The sequence below is a fragment of the Pangasianodon hypophthalmus genome, chromosome 6 (assembly GCF_027358585.1).
Source record: "Pangasianodon hypophthalmus isolate fPanHyp1 chromosome 6, fPanHyp1.pri, whole genome shotgun sequence".
NCBI classification, from domain to species: domain Eukaryota; kingdom Metazoa; phylum Chordata; class Actinopteri; order Siluriformes; family Pangasiidae; genus Pangasianodon; species Pangasianodon hypophthalmus.
This window is the reverse complement of record NC_069715.1, coordinates 28,044,354-28,066,980: the sequence shown is the minus strand read 5'-3', so window position 1 is coordinate 28,066,980 and position 22,627 is coordinate 28,044,354. Positions and strand designations below refer to the sequence as shown.

At 38.5% G+C, this 22,627-nt stretch overlaps 1 protein-coding gene across 2 annotated transcripts; it reads right to left on the bottom strand.

Annotated features, from left to right (window-relative positions):
* Window positions 1–565: 565 nt before the first annotated feature.
* LOC113526832 (C-type lectin domain family 18 member A) lies at window positions 566–22,437 on the bottom strand. 2 transcript variants are annotated; one of them, XM_026914227.3, is made up of 12 exons: window positions 22,188–22,437; window positions 20,227–20,318; window positions 13,390–13,620; window positions 12,319–12,416; window positions 11,087–11,208; window positions 7,818–7,925; window positions 7,605–7,697; window positions 6,793–6,899; window positions 6,554–6,683; window positions 5,686–5,782; window positions 5,455–5,546; window positions 566–2,139 (listed from the first exon to the last, which is right to left on the bottom strand). In XM_026914227.3, exons 1-12 carry the CDS (start codon window positions 22,309–22,311, stop codon window positions 2,102–2,104), a joined length of 1,332 nt encoding a protein of 443 aa, XP_026770028.1. In that variant the 5' UTR covers window positions 22,312–22,437; the 3' UTR covers window positions 566–2,101. The 2 variants fall into 2 exon arrangements, with proteins under 2 accessions (XP_026770028.1, XP_053090623.1); XM_053234648.1 differs by lacking the exon at window positions 566–2,139 and adding an exon at window positions 5,075–5,335.
* Window positions 22,438–22,627: the final 190 nt, after the last annotated feature.

Below are 22,627 nucleotides of genomic sequence, written 5' to 3'. Positions count from 1 at the left end.
TTATATTTCCACTGAGTCCCGAGATCTGAATCTTTTCCAAAGTGCTCACATTCATTTAATTATTCAGTTAATCCTCAGTAGTACACAGCTATGTCGCATTATAACCGTTATATGACCCTGACATACCAGGAGCACAGTGAAAAAGTGTCATCACTACCTTATGTCAACAAAAAGCTGCTATATTAATTTGACAATCAAATTGACAAAAGCAGTGCTTAAATCAGCTGACACATGATGAAATAAGCCTTTATAAGATTTTAGATTGTCATGAAGGGTTTATGTAGCATTATAAACACCAGCCCTAAGTACAATGTTAGAGATTAGGTAAAGACAAACCAGTTGGGAAACACCTCATGAACATGCTACCTGTGTGAAACAGGTGTTTGTTAAGGATCTCAGCAGGCTGCTTGGCTGTAAGCAGTTGGCTGCAGCTCACTCACCCACACAAGCACACACACACACACACACACACACACACACACACACACACAAGAGAAGCACAATCCTTTCTAATCAGACAGGAGCACAACACAAGCAAGCGATCTATCCAGACCTTTTTAATAAATATAGGTGGTTCACAAGACTGTAGAAGTTAAATACATAATTACAGACGTGCTGAATGATTGAGGGCTGTTGTGCATATAACAAATGTGGAAAATAATGAAAATATGGAAAATATGGGACAGAGACTGCAAGGGAAAGAAATGGGATGGGATGAAGGTTCAGGAAGCAAGAGAGAGACAGAGAGGGATTGAGAGAGTGTGTGTGCTTGTGTGTATATATATATATATATATATATACATATACATATATATATAGAGAGAGAGAAAAAAAGAGAGGCGGGTGAAGGAACGACTGTTTATAGCTGCTATAACGTAAGCACACCTGCCAACCCTTGTGTGATTTTATTTATTTTGTAAAAAAATTTCAATTATGCCATTTTCTAGTGTCTACATCTGCATGAACACAGTTGTGTATTGTGTTGTATTTATTGTATTGTCCTCATTATAGAGGTTCAGCATCTACATATTGTATTGTACATTGTTGTCCATTGTGCACTGCCGCTTTTTCTAATTTCGCACTACATGTTGTCTGGTGTGTTTACTGTGTCACTTTCTGTAATATTGCACCAAGGCCTTGGAGAGCGCTAGTTCATCCTACTGTGAACTTGTATATTGCTAGAATGACACTAAAACTCTAATCTAATCTAATCTGAACTAAAGCAGATAAGCGGCATTTCTAGTGCCTGCTGGTTACCGTACAACCCTGTATATATGCACATTCTAGTTTTAACTACAATGGGCTTGACCATGCTGTTTGAACACGTGAGCGCTGACTGGCGCAGGAGAACAAGCAGCGTTTTTGATCACTTTCTAATTATTATTACTATTAAAAGTATTTGCAAACCGTTAGATGTGACAATTCATTGTAAGCCTGTTTCATCTTTTAATAAAAACTTTGGCTGAAAATACCCTATTAGATTTTATTTCATTTTAATGATCTCAAAACATTCTCATTTACCTTGACACAAAGCGAGCGTGCCAATTCTTTCAAGCGGAAAAATAAAAACAAGACAAATTTGAGATGGGAGGAAGGGGGCGGGGGCTTCCAGGGGGTGTCAGTTAATATCAGAGAGTTCAAAACAGCTATGCAGCTGTCAATCATTTTAGATTCATATGTCGTATATATGTATTCAAATACATAAAGGATGGCAGGTCTGCGTAAGTGAAAACAAGAACTAACCCATTTCATGGACGTTCAACAACATTAAATGTAACTATAAACATAAAAATTACAGCATAATGTTTAATAAATAAAAAAATGCAATCGCTGGCAAGTTGCTGTGGTGTAAGAGGAATAAAATACTTCAGGACATGCTGTCATTGGAAAAAAAATCAACGCCCCTGCACGTCAGGCCACACTATACAACCCCGTCGTTGATCATTTTCCTCTAGCAGCATGCCTTGACATGTTTTATTCCTTATGCAATACTGGCTGCATTGATCAGGAGTCCTACATCTGAGCTCAAACCACATAATCCAGTCAGAAGAACAGCAGCCGTGGATCAGTAATCTTCTGCAGCAGTCACGAAGCATAGCTCTCATTGCCCAAACTCCCACAGAGCAATGTGCTCTGGACCTGTTTGTGAAACACACACACACACACACACACACACACACACAGTTTAATTGATTCTTGCATTTGTCCAGTTTCAACTGCTAGACAGATATGAGCTGTTTGCAAAGGTTACACTAAAGATGCTTTTCATCAGCTGAAATTTTGTTGTGGTCAGATAAGACCAAAAGCAAGCATTTTGACCACGAACATCATCAGCATGTTTTATTTATTTATTTATTTATTTATTTATTGAAAAGGGAACCGTATATAAGATATAAGATTCTCAGTATAAAATAAGGTGATGGATCAAGATTCAAGATTCAAGATTTTTATTTGTCACATACATAATTATATACAGTATAACTGCAGTGAAATGGAAACATGGCCTACTCCTCTTTAGTCTGTGCATTAGATACTAAATTAAAGTTAAAATTGAAAAATCACAAATGAACCAGAAATAATAAGAAATAAGATAAGAAATAAGAAATATGAACTATATGTACAGGAATGTGCAAATGGGATGTACAAAATATGCAGTATGTTACATGTAGTAACAATACAAAGTGCAAAGTCCCTTTGGAGTCCTAAGGCGTCTGTATGGTGGACATGTCCGTGTTGAGGAGTCTGATGGCCTGAGGGAAGAAGCTCCTCCTGAGCCTCTCAGTTTTAGCCACCAGTCTACGGAAGCTCCCGCCTGATTGCAGACAGTTACCGGGGTGGGAGGAGTCCCTGACGATTTTAGCAGTACTGCCTCGTCTGGTGTAGATGTCATGCAGAGCGGGGAGATGTGGACCCGGAGATGCGCTCAGCTAAGCACACCACTCTCTGCAGGGCTTTGCGGTCCTGAGTTGAGCAGTTACCGTACCACGCAGAGATGCACTGAGTTAGTAAACTTTCTATGGCCCCAGTATAGAAAGTTTTCAGGATCACTGAGGAGACCCTGAATTTCCTCAGCAGTCTCAGATGGCTTTGTTTACCTGCGCTTGTATGCGATGAGTCCGGGTCAGGTCCTCAGAGAGGTGTACTCCAAGGTACCTGAAGCTGCTCACTCTCTCCACGGGGGTCCCGCCGATCTCGAGGGGGGAGAGTAGTTCTGCTGTTGCCTCTTCCTGAAGTCCACGGCCAGCTCCTTGGCTTTACTGACGTTACTGAAACTGTTAGCCTGGCACCAAGCTGTGAGTTTCTCCACCTCGTCAAGGTAGGCAGCCTCATCGCTGTTGGAAATGAGACCCATAACCACTGTGTCATCAGCAAACTTGACGATAGAAGTAGAGCTGTGAGAGGACACACAGTCACGTGTGTAGAGAGAGTAGAGCAGGGGGCTCAGGACACAGCCTTGTGGGGCTCCGGTGCTCAGGGTGATGGTGTTGGAGGTAAACTGGCCCACTCTCACTGCCTGGGGTCTACCTGTGAGGAAGTCCAGAACCCAGTCACAGAGTCTGAGGTCCCTGAGCTTGAAGGCCAGCCTGTGTGGGACTATGGTATTGAAGGCTGAGCTATAGTCTATAAACAGCAGCCTCACATAGTTCCCTTTGTTGCTGTCGGTGTGGGTGAGGGTGATGAGTAGGACAGTGATGCTTTGGAGCTGTTTTGCTCTTTTGAAAATGAATGGCATCATCAGTTCTGCTTAATACTAATATATTTGCGTTTAAAACCTGGCTGCCTCTGCCAGAAGGTTAAGGCTTGGCCAAAAGGGTATAAACCTCAATCGTAAACCAATTCTCTGGGTATAAACATATCTTAATGTGTGTATCAGTGTAATTAGCAACAACTGCAGTTCCTTCATCTACCGTGGAGGTGGTGGATATCACCAGCCTGAAAGCTATTAATCCCAGTCAGACTTGTTTCATCCCCCAATTTGTTCCATTAAATTCAATCCTAGTGTGTGAGATTCTGTGTGTGTGTGTAAGTCCACATCCTCTAGGTGTGTGTTTTCCTCATCATTTTTCGTCACATCACATCTTTTAAGAGCTTTCAAACATGTTGTGTCGCTGTGGCAACAATTATGGCATAAAGTCGTCTTGATTAATCAATAACCACTTCATGACACAAAGCAAAACAAAACAGATCGAGAAGAAAACAAGATAAAAGCCTCTTCGGCACTAATAGTGTGCTGAAAGATCCTCCGCCCCTGGAGGTTATTCACACAATAGCGGCAGCGGCGGTGAAGTGGCACATATTGATCCCGAACAAAACGCTTCATGATGAACGCTACAGACTCCTATCGAGCCTGCATCATTACGATGCTATAGCTGTTTGCACTCATAAACTGAATGACTCATAAAGGAGATGAAGCAGATGAGCAGCTTAAACATGGCACGTGTTTACACACTGTTTCTGCTTTTATATTTGTCTCTTCAGCACGTCTGAGCACTAAAAAGCGTCTGGAGTGTGTGTGTTCATCATCGCGGCTCCCATATTAATGTAATATCTATTAAATATCGAGTAATGTGTGGAAGAAATAATCAGATTCATTACAAGTTGTTCTCTGTTAACGCCTGGGGAAATGTCTAATGTAGATACATTTTTAAACATAACCTTTAAATTGTTGTGCAATAGTTCCTGAAAACAAACACTGTGGAAATAATATTCTACACATTTTTTCAAATTTATTTTAAAAATAATCTTATATCTTCTCAGAAAAGTTAACATTGTCACAGTTACACACACAAAAACACAGCATATTAGTTACTGAATAATATGTTTTTAAATGAACATGTGGATAATATTTTTTTTATATACTGTGTTCTTTTTTGTAACCTGTCTTCTTCAGAAAAACACATTATTTTATTATTATTATTATTATTATTATTATTATTATTATTATTGTTAGGCTTCCTAATATCATACTATCAAAATGGTTTCTTTTATTTACTTTGTTTTATTTTATATTTCCTATTTTATAAGTGCTTTGAGTAACCAAGAAAGCACTTTATTTTTAGAAATAAAACTTATAAAACTCAGTAATATCATTATTAAAGGCTACCTATCAAAATTCCACATGATCTTGTTTAGTTAATATTTTGTTGCTTTTTTCTTCCATCAGTGCCGTTTAACTCGAATAAAAATGGACATGTAAAAGAATTAAAGTGTTCATGATCATCATATTCACCTTGTTCATTACTGCTTGCTATGTCTTGTTGATTATTTTGTGTATCTTTACACACTTCTCTGCTAAGCTTTCATACACTCTTTTCTGGAGAGCATGTTGCAGCTGCTAAAAAAAAAAATTAATGCTGATTATTATTATCTCGATGCATAATAAGAAAGAAAGCCGAAGCAAACTCATAGCTCATCTGCTGCATCCTCACATCTGTACTTCATTTTGGTACTCACTGAACTGGCAGATGTATCTGTTGCGAGTTTTGCAGCGCTGGTCGTTCCAGTTGAAGGCGCTGGACGCTTGCAGCTCGACACAATTCCCAAAACTCGAGTCAGAGAGAGAGAGAAGAGGGACACCCGATGGTCAAACCCAAACACTACAGCTGCTCGTGCTTCTTCAGCCTTAATATTCAGCTTCATCATCATGTCGCAAACACAAACATCATCGTGATGCATTTTTCTCACCCCTGATTGTCTGGCTGTCCAAAAGCAAAGCTGGTAAATGTCGCGATTTCTCCTGTGTCCCAGCGGAACGAGTCTTTCAGTGGTTTATACGTCAAACCTGTTTTTATAAAGAAACAAGAAGGCTTATTTACTCAGTGCTCTATGAAGAAGAACCAAAAAAAGAACAAAAACCATTTTATTCAGCCTGCAATTGGTCATGGAGGAATTAAAATAAAATTAAAAAATGCTTACACAATGTTCCTCACAATGTTTTAATGCTGTAATTGAATCATCTATTCAATTTTTTTCTTCATTAAGATCATTTTAACCCTTAACTATCCACTCAGAACATCACAGTTTATCTGTTACTAGGATTAAAAACATTCACCTTTTGGGTTAAACAGCACTGACCACATTTATAAACTAACCTATTATGGCTGCATGGTATTTTGGTAGTTTATGATGATAATATTACGGTTAATTTCTCTAGCAGTTTCTCGGTTGTTTAAAGCACTACACAAAAAATAAAATAAAACAAGATTTTAAAAAAGGTTCCAAGTAGAAGCCCTTTAAACATCTAGAACCATTTACCATCCACAGAACACCTTAAAGAATCCTGTAGAGCTCCTGAAGAAAAGGTGCACCCTAAAAGGTTCTTTAGTTTGTTCTAATTAGAACCCTTATAGACAGCTAGAACTGTTATCCGTCCTCTTGAGGAACCCTCTTTATTCCACCAGTCAAAAAAGTAAACCCTAAAATGTTCTTTGGTTTGTCCCTCTGAGGGAACCCTTAAAAGGTCTATGTAGACTGCTACAACAGGGGGTTTCCTTTTTAGAAATGGGTTCGAAGTAGCACCCAGAATCCAAACAAGTGTTTAAATCATCCTGACCTATCCAGAAGTTGCGCGTCTCGAAGTCAGGGTCCGTGACCTCGTTGGTGTTCTCCAGCTGCCCGAGGTAAAAGGTCATGATATCCTGGACCTTCTGATTGAGCACTTGAGCCAGAATCCCTCCTCTTTTCTGTTAGAATAAACACACAGCTAAAGCCAAGGCCAATTCACTAGATCTGATGTTGACTGATCTCACTGGTGGATGATGATGAGTTCTGTCTTCGTGAAATGTTCCTCACCTGACAGCGCAGCTTGGCCGTGTAGTACGTCTCAGCTTCAGAGGACACCATGAAACATTTACCATCGATCTGCATGTCACAGCTGTGATGGGGGAAACTCAGCTTCTCTAGAGAACATATAACCACACCAGGTAACATCATAAGACTGACATCATGCCATGAAGGGATCAGGGAAGATGTCAGATATGCTCATGAGTTTTAATAACAGTTTTTGTTCAATGACTTAACAGTTTTGTGTTTCCATCAGCGCTTTCATTCAGCGGGTCAGTTTTTGAGTCAGTGAATCTTTCAGTCAGGGGAGTCAGTGTTTGATTCAGCGAATCTTTCAGTCATGACCGAGAGATTCTCTCCTCTCTCATTCAGCGAGTCAGTGTTTGAGTCAGTGAATCTTTCAGTCAGGGGAGTCAGTGTTTGAGTCAGTGAATCTTTCATTCATGACTGAGATTCACTCCTCTCTCATTCAGCGAGTCAGTGTTTGAGTCAGTGAATCTTTCATTTATGACTGAGATTCACTTCTTTCTCATTCAGCGAGTCAGTGTTTGAGTCAGTGAATCTTTCATTCATGAATGAGATTCACTCCTCTCTCATTCAGAGTATCATTTGAGTCAGTGAGCCCAATGAGCGTTTTCCAGTGTTTCAGAGCAGGTAATAGTAGGCTGTGTTGGACTGGGTATACACAAAGCTTTTCGCCAAAAATGGTGTCACACTGTGTACAATTAGAATGAAAAATTCCTGACACCCCCAAAGCAAGAGGGGAAGGAATCACTTTTCAGTGAGAGAAATGAGAAATAAAGCAACACTGAGCTCCTCACCTGCACACTCCGCTCCTCCGTAACCTACATCACAGAGACAGGAGCACTCCTCCTCCTTATAGCGGCCGTGCACACACTGCACACTACAGCGCACTGAAACACAGCGACAGGCCACATTACAACCACGTTAAATGTGTACGGATGTGTACAGACGTGATAAAGATGAAGATGAGGTGAAGAGAGCACAGTGGAACTGAGTGGAACCACACTCACCCTGACAGAACCGGCCTGTGAATCCACGGTTACACTGACACTGGCACGAAGAGACGTTCAGCTGTCCGTACTGTCCACAGCTCATACGACACGGGTTTCGAGGGGTCTCTGAAACAACACACACAGCCAGGTAAAGACAACATAAACATTTTCATCAGATAACAAGCTCCTTAATAGGTTCCTCAGTTTGTCCATCTGAGGGAACCTTAAAATGTTGCTTGTAGAAACCCACAACAGAAGGTTTCCAATTCAGACCAGGTTGCAAGTGGAACCTCTTGTGAAAACTAAAATTGGGAACCATCAAGGACTCTTAAGAACCATTTTTTTTTTTACACTTTTTGAAAGATGATACACTCGTAGAAAATTTGGAACCCTTAAGGGTTCTTCAGTCTCTCTGGGGGAACTTTTCTATTTAAAACCCTGCAACAGAATGTTGTTTCCAAGTAGAACCATTTCTAAGAAGAAACAGCGTGTATCCCATTCAGAGAAGGTTGCAGGTAGAACCCCTTTAGATAGCCAAAATGCAAAACTATTCAAAGAACTTGTGAGGAACCCTTTATTTCTACACTGTTTGAAAAAAGGTGATACAATATAACTCAAATTGCTCAGGGGTTCTTCAGGTGTCTGTTAGGGGGAACCCTTAAAGGTTCCATTTAGAACCCTGAAACACAGTTTCCCCATCAGACCGTGTTCCAAGTAAAACCTTTTCAGGAAGACAACCCTTTTCCCAACAGTGTACCTAGCACTGTAAAAAGGTTCTTCAGTTTGTTCCTCTGGAAGAACTTAGACAAAAGGTACCACCTAGCACTGTAAAAAGGTTCTTTATTCTGTGCTTCTAAGGGAACCTTAAAAGGTTGTTGTTGAAACCTATAGCTGTGGGTTTCCAATTCAGAGATGAATGAAGGAACCGTGCAAAAAACGCTTCTTTTCCAAAAAAAAAAAAAAATCATCTTGAATTCTTTACGTTCTTTAGTTTGTTGCTCTGGGAGAACCCTTAAAGGTTCCAAGTAGAACTGCCCTAGAAAACCATTAACCACCATTTTTAACACAAAAAAAGTTGGTTTGGTTTATCCCTGTGGGGAAAAGGAGTTTCTGAAACAATACACACACACACACACACACCAAGCCGAGACAGGATTGACAGTATAACACATGCTCTTTAAATAACACACACGACACATTCATTAAAACTAAACTGGCTTTGAAAGAAGTGAAGCATTTATCTATTGTATCCTGTTTAAATTTCATTAAGTAAAATTACCACTGCATAAAACTCTACTTAGTCCTGCCAACATGTTCACCCATGACGCCCTTATCTCAAAATGAATAAAGACTTAACAAAGAGGCAGTGTTCTTACTCGAGTACACTTTGGCTACACCTACAAAAAATGAAACACACTTTATAAAGACATCAGCTTCTATCATGGCAGCTAAATGCAGCTTATCGGATAAGAGGCTCATTAGTGTTTCAGTCATGGTTTTTTTGTGCACAAGAAAAAAACATGACAGCATGTCGAAATTTGTAAATCAGCGTGGTTTCACATGGTTCTACTTGTTTCAGTTTCAGAAAGATTCAGCTTTTAACGAAATATTGTAGACATTGTAGACATTAAAGCCCCTGTCAACATATTTCCATAGTTAGCTTCTTACTGTTAGCTAAAGGTTTCTGTGCTAAATTCAATCTACAGCAAAAGAAAGAATGATGTGAACCTTTTGCTAATATTTCTAAAAGATTTTTTCTGTAGTAACGTCAGGTAATACCACAAAACAAGTCAGAATTAGCAATACACAGACTTTATGCAATACAGCTACCCTTGTTACGGAAATGACAGAAACTTAGCTTCTTTAGGCTATATCTGAGTGAGTCAAACTTCATCTAGCTAGGAATATTAGCATTCTGTATAAACCGTTTAGACACTGTAACCCGTCTGGTCATGGTGACTAGTATATTAAATAAGAAAAGGAACAAGAATTAGCACAGTCGCTGGACTAAAACGACATCACTACAAATTAGCTCAAGTTAGCACTCATCATGACATCTACATCTAGTGCTATAAAAGGTGTTTGGTTAATTAGCCTGAATAATTCGGGATCCTGTCAGTGTGACGGTCAAATATGAGTTCAGTCAAATTGATTTTAAACCAGAAGTGCTAATAACACTGCTTCTGTACTGTTGCTGTATGATGCTATGCTAATCGGTGTAGTTTTTAACTAGCTTGGGACAGGACCTTATCATACCTTAATCATACCTTATTTTTTCACTTGACATCTGCTGATTAAACCTAGAAATATACACAAAATGCACAAAATGTCCAAAAACTTATCCATCTCGATATTTACGTTGCTGTGGAGACACTAGTGTCAATCATTATGCAATATGACACGCCCACACAATTCTCAAGAAGGTGGACATTTTTAGTTTTTGTAACATTTTTTTAAACTATATTTAAATTATAGTTCAAGATATACAGCATATTCATTAAAGTTATACTTATTAAATATAAATGATGTTTAATTCACTGATGGTTAATTTTATTTACATAAAATAAATAAAATGTAGCACAGTGTTAAATTAAAAAAGGTATTTCTGCTGAATTTCTCAGTACATTTGAATCTGATTCAGGGAGCTTTAAAAATGAGCTCAGTTTATGATGTCACTAAAATAAACGCTACGGCTTTGGACCAATCACGTTTGATATGCAAATTAGAAGATGCCAACATGGTATCCAGAAAAGGAATCTGTTTGCTAAGCTAGCTTAGGTAACTTAGGTGATTATGGCTGTTATGGCAACGTTATAACTATTTTGAGGTTTAGCTTCTGTTACATAAATCTCTGAGAAAAAGAGACTCTGATACTGAAATCCCACTCATGTTGATCTGTGACAAATGTAAGCTGGTTTACTAGCAGTTAGCTAGCCGTTTAGCTATTTGGGATGGAAGGAGGACATGGGATGTTTCTAAATAGCATATCATGCATATTCATAGACTGTGGCATTTTTAATTAGGGGTAAAGGAGTAGCAATGTTTCTAGATCATTTATAGTTGTTTCTTGTAAATTGTATTAAACAATTTTTTATTCTATATAAGATTTGTTAAGACTTATACGTTCCAGGATACTTAAAGTGTCATGTTCACAGAGGCTTTAAAGCATTTTAAAGTAAACCAGCCTTCATTAGACTTAATGTTTTTTTTTGTTTTTTTTATTGCAGTAGATTCAGGTTTTTTTTTAAGGTAGACAAGTCTACAGAAAGATCCACAGTGTTTCTCACCACACAAGCCTCCAACATGGTCCCAGAGCCGAAAGCACCCCGACATGGAGGCCGTGCAGAGAGAGCAGTACACTCCTGATTTATAGGGCATCACCTCCCGGCCGTTCACCTCCCAGTTTCCCCTGCACACACAGAGCAAACCAGTCCTAAAACTCGAAAACTCCAACAGCGCAGTGATTTTAGAAACAAGGTCCTGTGCTACAGCTGAAAAAAAGATGACTTGCTGCAAAGCTAATACAAAATATTGCTCGGTTAATGTCATGTTAGCGCCTAAATTAGTGCCGGACTACATTACCCATCAGCCTGTGCACATCACATGACCCCACTGAACACACACACACACACACACACACACACCTGTCCCTGAGTGCACCTAATGAGCACTGAATTTAAGCCCTGGTTTTTGTGTGTTCCTTTGTCTAGCGTTTGTCTTGCGTTACCTACTGTCTATGTGTTGCGTGCCTCATGTTCATAGTTTGTTTCATATCCATAGCTCATGTGTAAACTGCTAGTTCTTGTTTTGTTTGTTTTACCTGTAAATAAACCACTTGCACTTGCATCCGACTCCTGAATCCCTGACAATTAATTACAATATGTCATGTAAAATCGAGAGAAATCAACCTGTTTACTGTTTGAGAAATCCTCCTAGGAACTAAAACATATAAATATTTATACCAAATATAGATATTTTCACATCCCTTTTCATTAAACGTGAGGTCTGTAGCTTTTAAAAGTGTTTCAAGACCTGAAATAATTATACAGTTTCAAAAATACCTTGTCAAAATGTGTGAATTTCAATATTGCCATGCAATGGATCTCATTAGTTTCTTTATTTCAGGCCTTTGTATACATTTTTCTGGCCCAGAAATTAGCTTTACACTGATACAAAACTGCTTTGTTCCTCCCCCTTTCTCTAAAAGGCAACTCATAGGGCAAAAATAGTTTCGGTCGAGGGGAGAAGGCAAAGGCATATCAGTGTTTTGATAGCAATTGCAGCTCATCTTGAAGGCAGCAGAGGTCTCTAAATATTACAAACTGCTCCTTTAAATTTTTTTAACATTAAGACAACATATAGATCTTTTATAAATTATATAATGTAGGTGCCTTTGCTTTACACCAAAAAGACATTTTGTGTGCTGGCTTTCGCAGAAGTCTCTTTATTATTACACATAACAAAAAGGTCAAATAGAGTATGCTACGATATTAATAGTGAAAAATAATAATTGTCTTACCCGGGAAAGTATGCACACACGAACATGTCCCATTGTTTGACTCCAACTCTGCACAGGTGCAATGCACAGCCCACCTGACTGGACGTGGCCCACACCAGCTGACTCGCAGAGGAAACACATAACACTCATAACACCGTAAAAGCAACCCAGCACTCACAGTTCTGATACAATTATCCAATCAGCCAATCAGGTGGCAGCAGCACAATGCACAAAATCATGCAGGTCCAAGTCATGAGCTTCAGTTAATGTTCACATCAAACATAAGAATGGGGAAAGCATATGATCTCAGTGACTTGGAATGGGTGCTGGTGCCGAACAGGCTGGTTTGAGTATTCCAGAAACTTCTGATCTGTGGGAACTTTTACACACAACTATCTCTAGAGTTTATACAGAATGGTGCAAAAAATTATTCAGTTCTGCAGGTTTGTTGATGAGAGAGTTCAGAGGAGAAGCTAGGAAGGCTATGGTAACTCAAATAACCACTCTTTACAATCGTGGTGAGCAGAAAAGCATGTCAGATCACACAACATGTTGAACCTCGAGGTAGATGGGCTACAACAGGAGCAGATCACATCGAGATCCACTACTGTCGGCCAAGGACAGGAATCTGAGGCTAAAGTGGATACAGACTCACAAAAACTGTCAAAGTCAGTGAGTGGCCAGTGAGTATAGTATACACATATTCAAATATTCAGGAAATAATATATATGAAAATTTGTGAATATTAAATTAACTAAAAAATAAATAAATAGATACCTGAGAATGTAAAATGAAAACCTATATTTTCTGGTTTTAGGCTCAGATTTAAATATTCTCTTTTTTTTTGTTGTTGTTTTATATTTATTTCCTGAATGACTCCTCATACACTTTTTGTAAATCAGCTTTGACGTTTTGTGGTTGTCATCAAGTTTCCAAGAGTTTTTACACACACACACACACACACACACACACACACACACACACACACACACACAAACATTCAGGAACTCAGGGCTTGAGTGTGTTGAATTTAAGCACTATGCTGTTTCTTTTATTTTAATGTTGTCCCAAACAGACAGCTCCATATTGTACCTGTGTGTAATGCTTGCAGGTGTGGTTGCTTTTGCACTGTCCGTTTTGATAGACGTAGTGATGCCCTTCCTGGAACCACGAGTTGATGATGTCAGAGTAAGAGGCTACACCATGAGGAGACTGATGGATGTTCCAGCCGATGTGCTCGGTGTCCACTTCTGATCCAGTGCTGTTCTTTGAGCAGGACTCAGCCCTTATCTGAGCCAGTGCAGCCAGCGTGTCACTCCACTCCTGAGCAAGGATTAACCAAAAATAAGAAATCAAACACATACACATGCAATGCCTACCCTGAGCGTTCTAAGTTCCTACTGAGCTGCAGTAGAAACTCTTCTGAGTTACAGTGAGAGAGTACATCTGAGGTCTAGTGTCTCTTAGAGTAATTATGCCCTTAAGAACAAGGGGAAAATGTACAATCGCTAATATGGTGAAGGAGATGTTTATTTAACATTTATGGAAGGAGTCTCCAGTTTCAGTGCTTTGTAACAGTCAGTAAGTTTTCCTCCACTGGAAAGTCTTCAGGAGAGAGAAGTTGAGAGAGTGTTGCGGTTTCTCTGTAGCAGGACAAGCTGAATTTTACATCTTATTAACTTCAAGTAAAAGAAGAAAAGAGAGGAGGGAACGACTGAAGCTGCCATAATGTAGTGAAAACAGAACTAAACTTTTTAGTAGAACATTAAATCTAGCATTACATGGATAAAAAGTATGATGTGTAGGACACAGGAAAATAATCAACTTTGCAGTGGTAACAGTTGCATCACACTATGCTGTTTTTGATTATTTTCCTATAATAGCATGCAACCAACTGTTTTATCCCTTACAAATTATAATATGAGCATTATGACCCAAATCTTTGGGTCTGTTTAATGCCTTTTTGGCCTTCAGGTCTGACACCAAACTGAGGAGCCTGAAGAGAGAAAAGTGACACATTGCCCTACAGATAAGATGACAAATTGTCACTGACACTTTCTATCCAAAAAGCTGCAACATTTTTGTTAGACTCCCTTCATTCATTTCCTGACCCCTTTGTTTCATTCCAGGAGTAAAGTCATGGGATGTGTCTGTCTTGGACTAATCCGTTTGACCCAGGCTCTTCCTCTGACCCCTGAATGTGAGCAGAGTGTGTGTGCGGTCAGCAGTACGACATGCTTGGCTGGTGACACCATATTCCCATGGACACGGCTGTCACCACAGCCAAATCTAGCGTGAAATCAAAGTACGGGGGCCACTTTCCACAGATGTGGTTTCACAGCAGCCTCCCGAAGATCGGGTCCCATTTCAGAGATACAGTCTAAGAAGGAGAGGAAGAGCAGAGAGGCGGAGAACGCGGTCAGCACTCGGCTCACTGGCACAAATCACCAGCCGGAGTCATTCGAGCCGTCCTGTTCCCGTTCCCACCCACGCTATAGACAGAGACGAAACTCAGACAGGCCATCAGCGGCTCTGCTTTAACTGCACCACCATACGCTCCCTGTCCTCTCTTATCTCTCCACACATGCTGTCTCTATGTGACTCTCAGAGATGCTGCCAACTTTCTGTCACTCCACCGCCTCGTCTCCAGAGGGAGAGAGAACCCCTCACGGACTGACAGGGTGCATTTAGATTCACTCACAGTGGGAGACTGCAAATGCTTGCAAGCTGAAAAGAAAAACAATCGTCTTCTTCCCACTCCGAAAAAAAATATCAAATAGCTGAAAACTGAATCTGAGTGATTTTGGATTGGTATGCAGATAGCCATTTTTTCCCCCAAGGAATACAAACACAGTTGAGACGACGAAATGACAGATGGAGGGAAAAAAAATTCAATTCACACAATAAGACATTTAGTGTGTTGGGTTTCACAGACTTTTGCCTAATCATATATGTAAAAATGTTAATACAACTTTCTAAATGAATCATAAACTATATATATGTTTATATAAATGCACTCGTTCTAACACTATCGTTTCTATAGTAACAACTTACAAAGGGATTTGTATGGTATAATCTTCAATATATTTATTTATTTGCAACAGTCAGAGGTAAAGCTGTAACTTTAAGTTGTTTGATAAAGGAAAGACATCAGGATGGAGGTTTTTCTCAGTGACATGACAAGCTGCAGTGTTTTTTTTGTATTACTAACTTTAACAGAATGAAAATATATTGTTTATAGCTGCTATAATGAAAGTGATAACAGGAACTAACTTGTTTAGCAAACATTCCACATCATTAACTGTAATTATAACAGGAAAAAAGTATTATTATTATTATTTACCTTATTTTCCAGAAATCCTAGGCAAGTTTAGAAAGTTAATAATAAAAAATCCTACATTGTGTTAGTGACCTATATTTATGTTTTCTTAAAATTGAGGTGTCAAAGTATGCCACAGCCTGAAAACTGAAACCAAAAATTTGCCAGAATTCGGCCACAGCAACATCTAATGGGTTTTCTCAGACCACTCACATGTAATTTATATGAACAAGACAATTAGTGTCTCAGGTTTCACTGATGTTCTTTCATTATTACAAGTAACTTTAGTAACTAAATTACCAACTAAAATTCCACCAGCAGAATGCAAATTGACTTATCTGACATTTTCAATCAGTATAAACAAATCAATTATTTTATCACTGCGAGTGTGTTATAAGATTAGTCAGGACACTGTTGGGTTTCTGTGTGTAGAGTATCGTGACTCTGTGTTTAGCTGCCTGTGAGCAGGTTGATGGGAAACGGGAGGGGTGTGAGCCCCCTGCTAGGCAAACAATTCACACTTCTGCACAATAACACTGGTAGAGATAAAACGGACAGCACGACTAAAAGTTTTTTGATAGTACAACACCACATACTGCCACAATAAAATTATAATTATAACATTTAAACCTAGTAGGCTAGGTAAAAAAAAGAAATACTTACAAAAACCTGTAAATTCTTAAAACCTTGAGTGTCTACGTTCAGATGAGCCTTAACCACTACTGTGGAGTGTGACGTCACAAATAAATCCAATCCTGAACACACGCACACCCAAACCAGGCAGAAATTCCATTTTTAGCCTCTGGTAAAAAGAGTTAATAGTAAAAAAACCTGAATACAAGTTTAAAAATTTACTATTTCCATTTCTGAATATGACACATCTTCTCTAATAAGTTGCACGCCCACCCTTTGCTTTTAAAACCACCTCAAAACTCTTGGCATATCCTCTGAGCAGCTTTCGGAGTCTCTCAGTTGTAATACTGTTTGGTTTGTTCTTTTTGACATCTCTGCTGTAAGCCTGCCTGATGTCATACACCACCTTCTTCAGGTCCGATTTACAAAGATTGATTGTTGTCTTATAACAAGATGCACCTGCATTTCATTTGCAACTTCTTGGAATGATACTGTTGTGGATGAATTGAATTGTGGATGAATGTAACATAGTGATATGTTTAGCTTTTCTCCCACCCAAAAACCACGGGGGGGTGCAAACTTTTACAAGTCTAGATCAAACAACTGTGAATAAATTTGAACTAAAAACAGTTCCTTCTTTCTATTTTACAATTCACAGTCCAGACAGTTTTGAGGAAACTGTCTAACAGAGTTAAAAGAGCCAAACTTACCCATTTCTCTCACACACACACACCACACACACATACCCCAAGTCTTCACTTTTAGCACTGCACACTCCGTTATTTCACACACAGTCTCCACTCACTCCAAATAAAACCATAAGGGGGTCACTGGGAAAAAAAAGAGAGAGAGACCATCATTTGAGAAATTTTATGAAATTAGGAAATCTTATCTCCCTCTGAAAGCAGAGCTTAGAGCTTCAGTATGAGCCTCTAATCTCTAGTACAGCCACAGACAATCAAGCTGCGCTTATGGATTTCTGTGCAAATATTGCAGAACGATAATCACAAAGCCGCTTCAGCCCAAAGCCTTATTCAAATTTATCACTAAAGCACTTTAATGTCCCTTTTAAGCTCCACGGGAACTCCTCTGTGAGCCTTTAAGCAAATTATCTCAAATTCAAGAGACTGGAATACAAAATGGAGACTGATGATGACACACCATCCATGTCATTATACTCAGTCCCTAATGATGCTGTCTTTATGTGTGATGCATTTAAACATATGACTAGCTTCACTATGACTTACAATTCAGTGCAAAAGTTTGCACACTCTCACTCCAACAATATCTAATGTGAATTAGTTTTGTTCGTTCAATACTTTCTTTCAAGTAATACAAATGTTCAAAAGGTTTAAGCAATATTAATAGTTACACCAGAGCTTCGAAGCATTGATTAATTTTCCATAAATTAGGCAAATCACAAGTTTTTGTTTTTGTTAATACATTAGGTTTCTGTTGTAACAGCTCTTTCACAGGACCTTGTGTGGCTTTTCACTTTATCTTTGACTAATAATGAACAGATTACAAACAAAAAAGTATAATTGTTGATTATGAGGCATTTATTTAACATTTATGGAAGGAGTCTCCAGTGTCAGCACTTTGTAGCAGTCAGAGGTAAAGCTGGACAGGAAAGTCTACAGAACTGAGAGGTTTGGGAGGTCTTTTTTTTTTTTGCTTCTCGGTAACTTGACAAGCTTCGAGAGAGAAAAAAGAGAGGTTGTTGAGAGAATGACTGTTGGTAGCTGCTATAATGTAAGTGATAACAGGAACGACATTAAATGTGAATAAAAAACAGGTATAAAGTATGATGTGACTAATTGCTGTGGTATAAGAGGAATAAAACACTTTGGGAAATAATCTATATATACTTTGGTATGAGGGTGGTCAGAGTATCTCCTCTAATTGTGATACATTTAGTAATATCTAGTTTATTAATAATAAATATTATAAATAAATAAATAATATTAGTAATATCTAGTTTAATATTTAGTAATATTATCACAAACCAACCCACACTTGGCAATGGAGATTCTTTTCTCCCATATATGAGTGTGTTGGTGAAAGATGATAAATCTCTGACTGCTTGTGATGTAATTAAATCAGGCTGGACAAAAAAAAAGTACAGCTATTATTACTTCCATGCCACTGAATATTAAATTAAAACGGAAATTACCACTGAGTCCTGCACAGAGCCCGACTCGGGCTTTATCAGTAATAAAGATTGGTTTAAAGGTGCAATAGTCATTCGTTTTATTTCTTACTTTATAATCTGAAAAATATACACCGAACATAATTTAAAAGTAATTGCTCAAGCAGTGGCCTCAGCACAATTGTGTTATGGTCCGGAGTGCTTGTTTGTGTTTGGATGAGCCTCTTGTCAGTCATTTTATAGATATTAACGAGATGCCAACCCTAGTTGAGCTCTATAAAACCAGCTTCTGGGCTGTGTAGCTTCATGAACATCATTCAAATGTTCTTGAACCCACCTGCGTAACCAACAGAGACTACTCTTGACTAATTTTGACTAAATATTGCCTAATGCTTCTTTAACACTGGCAATACGAAGCCTGTTTGTGTGACCTGACTATACGCAGCCACACTTAAAGTGGAACGTCACATCATATAAAGGTGAACATCCCAAATGAAACACATTATTTTTAGTGACATTGCAACATTGGAAGATTGACAATGAAATATTGTTGACATGTCATATACAGTACGTCTTCATATTTGCTCACTAAAAGACTACATTTTCACCAGCACTTTGACATCCATGTTGTTTTTTTCTTGTTTGCCTCCCAACCTGCGATCTGTTTGGTCAGGAGGTGAAAAAGTGCTGGATGTCACTCAGTACCTTTATGAAAAATTTCACTTGAGGAAAAAAACACAGATGGCAACGCTGTTTAAAATCTTCCCACAGGATTACATGGAGGTTAAGGGAAAAGAATCAGTGGATGTGAAAGCAGCCCTATGCAGTGGCTTGTGTGCATGGTGTCTGCAGTGGCTCAGGACAGGACATCCACTCCGAAACGGCGTACGTGGACATCGGGATTATCACCCTGACCTGCGCTTATACAGCAGCTGTCCCGGTGCTCACAATGGACTTGTGTCAAAGAGACGTGTGTGTTACTGTGCTATCACTGTTTCAACATTGGATATCCTTCAGAGAAAGAGGACGTCTGATTGGATTAACTGTGATTTTAAAACGAGAATAGACTCCAGCTGGGGATGGAGTTACATACCACATGGCTGATAGGTGTTTGCGGAACTTAGGAGGAACTGTGGGAGATTTCTACAGGATAAGCGTTCAAGGTCAACAGTTTCAGTAGAGGAGAGTTCCTTTACAAAGTAGATCCTATTCTGAAACTTTTTTTTTTTACATGGGGGTAGACACCATCCACAACAAGCACGCTGGGGGTTTCTTCTGGCATGTTCCATTAATGAAGAGCTCTGGCATTAGTCCAAAAATGGAGCAGAAAAGAGATCCTGGGAAAGCACTGAGAGAAATATCTCTGCCTGAGCTTGATGTTCAAGTCAATTATTTTATGATTTGATTTGAATAATATATATACTGTATGTTTGTGCGTGTGTGTATTGAACTGTAGGAAAACCAGAGAGAGCCGAGCCACAACTAAACACAAGGATTAGAGCTTAGGAGTGCCACGAACACTTATAACACCACAATACTACGTCCGCAGGTGACAGATGTCCACATGCCGAGACCACATGAAGCATTTGAGTGACCAAATTCAGACAAAACCTACAATACTAAAATAAATAATGAATAAAACTGAATAACTCATTACTCATTCAGCCTCTTATATAGCTTTAAGGCATTCCTCACATGCCTACTAAAATCTATTGTGCTTTAAGTTCAATGAATGCACTTTGGAAAAAAAAATTCAGTGGCAGCCTTGAGTTCTTTTCTGACAGTAAGACGAGGATTAAGACTCAATAGAGAATCAAAGCAAACGTACCATTTTCTGCATGTTCGCCGCCATGGGCTCGACTCGACTGCGCAGTCGATTGTGTTGTGTAACGATCTGAAAACGCTCCTTCGCCCCAAATCCTAGAAAGAAAAGCAAAGTACTACAATTATCCCACTACACCACTACATCAGATCTCCATGGCAACCAAGTGCAAGTGTGAGGTTGAGGTCGGGCTGCGGGGGTCATATAATTTGTGCAAATGATGAAAATAAAGCAGTCTGCTACTAGTGCAAAAGTTCTACCTGGAAATACAACACTATATTAATTACACTGATATGTTCTTCTTTACTCTTCTCAACTCAATGCATTACAACACTAACATCAACTGTCAGGAAAAAAAAATCAGGTTTATATTAATACTAATACATTATTGTTTCTATGGTAACAACTCATTCACAGGGACTTGTATAGGTACTGAATCTAAGCCTAATAATAAACAGAATAAGAAAAACCTGTTGTTTTAACAAGGAAAAAATGTATAATCATTGATATGGTGATGTTTTCTGTAAGGAGATCTTTATCTAACAATTATGGAAGGAGTCTCCAGTGTCAGCGATTCGTAACATTCAGTCTTCAGGACAGGGGAGTTTACGTTTTCTGTTTTCTCAATAACATGACAAACTGAGTTTTTTGGTCTTCAAGAAAGAGGAAAAAAAGAAAAAGAGGCTGGTGAAGGAATGACTGTTTATACAGCTGCTATTATGTAAGTGATAACTTCTTTCGAGAACGTTCCACAACATTAAATGTAACTATAAATGGATAAAAAACACAGCAAATTCATTCATGAATAAAATGATGTGGTATAAGAGGAATAAAACACATCAGGATGTGCTGTTATAGGAAAATAATCAATTTCACCACATTAAAGAATAAATATTACACTCACAAATTAATCTTCTTATGAAAGCACGCATGTCCTGTAGCTAAAAGTCTACAGGTAGCTGCCGTGTCTTCTTGGACGTGATGTACTTTGTAGTACAGTTTTATAGACAGATACAAAAAAAAAAAATCTAATCAGTGATGTTTCAGAAATTTAGCATAAAGTATTCTGAAACTATGTTAAAGACGTTTCAAATATACAACAATGTAAATGTGTAGCTTCTCAGAAAACAGTGAGTCAAAGTGAGTCAAAATTAAAGGTAAATATAATGTATTAAAGTATTACCTTTTTTAAATAAACTTGCACACTGAAAACCTAAATATTTAAAGATGTAAAGAAACTGTGATTCATTTCAATGATCGAAAGACGTGACAAAAATTAGGAATCTGTACATTTTTATAAATATGAGTGGAGTGAGTTTATAATTTAGGGCTTTCTTTCACAGAATATAGCTGTGCATCACAGAGGAAAATGTGCTATTAGAATCAAAAACATTAAATTATTATTATTATTATTATTATTATTATTATTATTATTGTTATTATTATTATTTAATTTTTAATATATAAATCCTGTACTATAAACTTCCAGGAGTGAGTTATGCACAATAATCCCATTACAGATGCTTTATCAGAAAGTTTATTTTTAAACTGTAAGGGTATCAGAACAGCAGGAAATGTCAAGTACACACACTTCCGGTCTACCTGAGTTATTGATTTCATGATTTCATTAGTTCATTTCATAGACTACAATGTTTAGCCTTTGCATATATATAGCCTTTGAAAATAATCACTGTTTGTTTGTTTGTTTGTTTGTTTGTTTGTTTGTTTATTGATTGATTGATTGATTGATTGATTGATTGATTGATTGATTTTGGAACACCTGTGTCTTGACACGGTCCAGGATCCAGCAGGGAGATTTTTTTCCCCTAAATATATATAAAAAAAACTTTATGCGTTATTCAGTGTTATTAAGAGTAATAATATAAAAATAAATAAATAGAAATACAGGTGATAAGTTGCTCGCGCGCGTGCTGGACCCAGAGACGAATCAGGCGCGTGCGACTTACCGCTCTCAGGTGAATCGGCTCTTCGTCTTTTTCCGTTAATCGTCCGGCTCGCGCAGGTGTTTAACACGGAAAATAAAACGATGAGCAGTGCAGCGGGACTCTGCGGGCCTGTCCGAGGTCTCATGGCTGTAAGAAGTTTCCAAACATACGGTATAAAGAGTGAGGGTCTGTGTTACTCACTCACTCACTCACTCACCCGGTTACTCTCGCGCGCTCCAGCTTCGTTCCCCGTCCTGATGACGTCACGCCATCAGCATTAACGCCCATCATCCACTCTTTTCCCAGAATACTGTATTTCTTTCACTCATTAATGAGATTCTTTCACACTAGGCCACTTTTACATTACACGTCACTCTAAACTTAAACTTAAAGATAATCCATGCACAATATTTAACTGTTTAACTCTTACATAATCTTCTAGGATCATCTGTACACCTTTA

Coding starts and splice junctions, on each gene's coding strand:
- LOC113526832 (XM_026914227.3), bottom strand. CDS start 22,311: ATGAGACCTCGGACAGGCCCGCAGAGTCCCGCTGCACTGCTCATCGTT. Junction 7,698..7,817: donor CACAGGCCGGTTCTGTCAGG/GTGAGTGTGGTT, acceptor GCTGTGTTTCAG/TGCGCTGTAGTGTGCAGTGT. Junction 5,783..6,553: donor GACGCGCAACTTCTGGATAG/GTCAGGATGATT, acceptor TTATAAAAACAG/GTTTGACGTATAAACCACTG.